Source organism: Cydia pomonella, chromosome 2 (genome assembly GCF_033807575.1).
Source record: "Cydia pomonella isolate Wapato2018A chromosome 2, ilCydPomo1, whole genome shotgun sequence".
NCBI lineage: Eukaryota > Metazoa > Arthropoda > Insecta > Lepidoptera > Tortricidae > Cydia > Cydia pomonella.
In genome coordinates this window covers 33,230,903-33,232,602 of record NC_084704.1, presented here as the reverse complement: position 1 = coordinate 33,232,602, position 1,700 = coordinate 33,230,903, and the positions used below count along the sequence as shown (strand labels likewise).

Below are 1,700 nucleotides of genomic sequence, written 5' to 3'. Positions count from 1 at the left end.
CTGTTAGCGTAAGATAAAAGATGAAAAATGCTAGTTAACAATTGTTTAAAAACAATTTTGTGTCGATAAATTGCAAGTACAAAATGACTTATTTGCTTGATTTAAAAGTATTCACGCTTGAGGATAAAAATAACTCAAGATTGTACGATGTATTTTTTGAAAATACTCATGATAACACTACTAGTATTATATAATCTGTGAGACCTATAAATTAAAACGGCATTCATACAATTTCAACAATATTAATTTATTGACGTATACAATAATATGTATATTGTAGTAAAAAAAATAACAAATGATCTACGCCTAAATTAAATGACTTTGGTTTAGTGTCCCTTCTTGAATCCCCAGTGCTTGTGGTCCTCGTGACCGCCCTTCTTGCCGTGATCATGATGATGGTGATGGTGCTCGTGGTGGCCGCCCTCATCATGGTGTCCCTTATGTTCGTGGTGGTGTCCTCCCTTCTCGTGATGTCCCTTCTTGCCGTGGTGGTGCTCGTGGTGACCGCCGTGCTTGTGTCCCTTGTGGAAGTGGCCGCCCTTCTTGTGGCCGTGTTCTTCGTGATGACCTCCGTGGCCCTCATGGTAACCGGATTCTCCGTGTTTGTCGTGGAAGTGCTTGTCTTTCTTGAACTCGTCTACTTTGTGCACTCCGTGGTGTCCCTTGGTGGAGTGTCCCTTGTGGTAGTGGCCTTTCTCTTCGAAGCCGTGGCCTTTTTCTCCTTTTTCGCCGTGGTGGTGTTCGTGATGGTGGCCGTCATCGTGGTGATGGTGCTTCTTGTGTCCGCCATGCTCGTCGTGGTGTCCCTTGTGTCCCTCGTGGTGGTGGTGGCCCTTTTTGCCGTGTTCGTGATGATGGTGGCCCTTGTAGCCCTTGTGTCCCTTGCCGCCGTGGTCGTGGTGGTGGTGCGCGTGGTGCTCGTGTCCACCGCCCTTCTCGTGGTGGTGGGAGGCGGCGGGCTCGAGGTCGGCGGCGCGCTTCTCCCGCAGGTCGCGGCCGGCGGTGAGGGCCACGAGGGCCACCAGACACACCAGTACGGGGATCGCCTGCATGGTTGCGGCTCGGTTGCGTTCTGTTGCGACGGGGTTGCAGCGTCCGCGTTTTATAGACATTGTGGCTTGTTTTCTCGGTGCCGCTGTTGGGCAACGAATTGCAGCCGGGTTCCGGTGATTGCGCTCACATTATTGTCAAGGTCAAGCAAATGCTCTAACAGTTTATTGACAAGATAGATTGATTTTATTTAAATAGGTAAGAATAGTCTCTCTTCTTTAAACAAGAACTCTTAACTGTACGTGTTTGTATACTATGTATAAGTATTTTGGTATGTGGAAAAGAAAAGCTATCAAAAGAAAGCTTTTACAATTGGTAATAGCTGGCAGCTAAATTATGACCATTATTAGCATACAATGAACCCAGGGAAGGTTATTAATATCTTTCATAAGTGCAATAAATATATGTACTTAACTTATAAATAGCATTGTGTCGGAATTAGATATTGTTCAACAACGGGCTATGAAGTCTATGAATTAAATAGAACACACGAGTTTCCTTTCAGGGAAGCCCGGCAATTCCTAGTTATTATTAAATAATCAATAATGCTGTTATAAACATCAGCATGAAGTTCCGCTTCAATAAAAGCAGTTAATCTCATAGCATACCGAACGTATCGCTGCACACCAGTATTATAAGATCTTGCGACT

At 45.0% G+C, this 1,700-nt stretch overlaps 1 protein-coding gene across 1 annotated transcript; it reads right to left on the bottom strand.

Annotated features, from left to right (window-relative positions):
* Nucleotides 1–226: 226 nt before the first annotated feature.
* LOC133515406 (histidine-rich glycoprotein-like) lies at nucleotides 227–1,499 on the bottom strand. Its single transcript, XM_061847944.1, has one exon. The coding sequence runs from the start codon at nucleotides 1,110–1,112 to the stop codon at nucleotides 327–329; it is 786 nt and encodes a 261-aa protein (XP_061703928.1). The 5' UTR covers nucleotides 1,113–1,499; the 3' UTR covers nucleotides 227–326.
* Between the last annotated feature and the right edge of the window lie 201 nt (nucleotides 1,500–1,700).

Bases quoted from the DNA above. Each gene is read 5' to 3' on its own strand.
- LOC133515406 (XM_061847944.1), bottom strand. From the start codon at position 1,112: ATGTCTATAAAACGCGGACGCTGCAACCCCGTCGCAACAGAACGCAAC.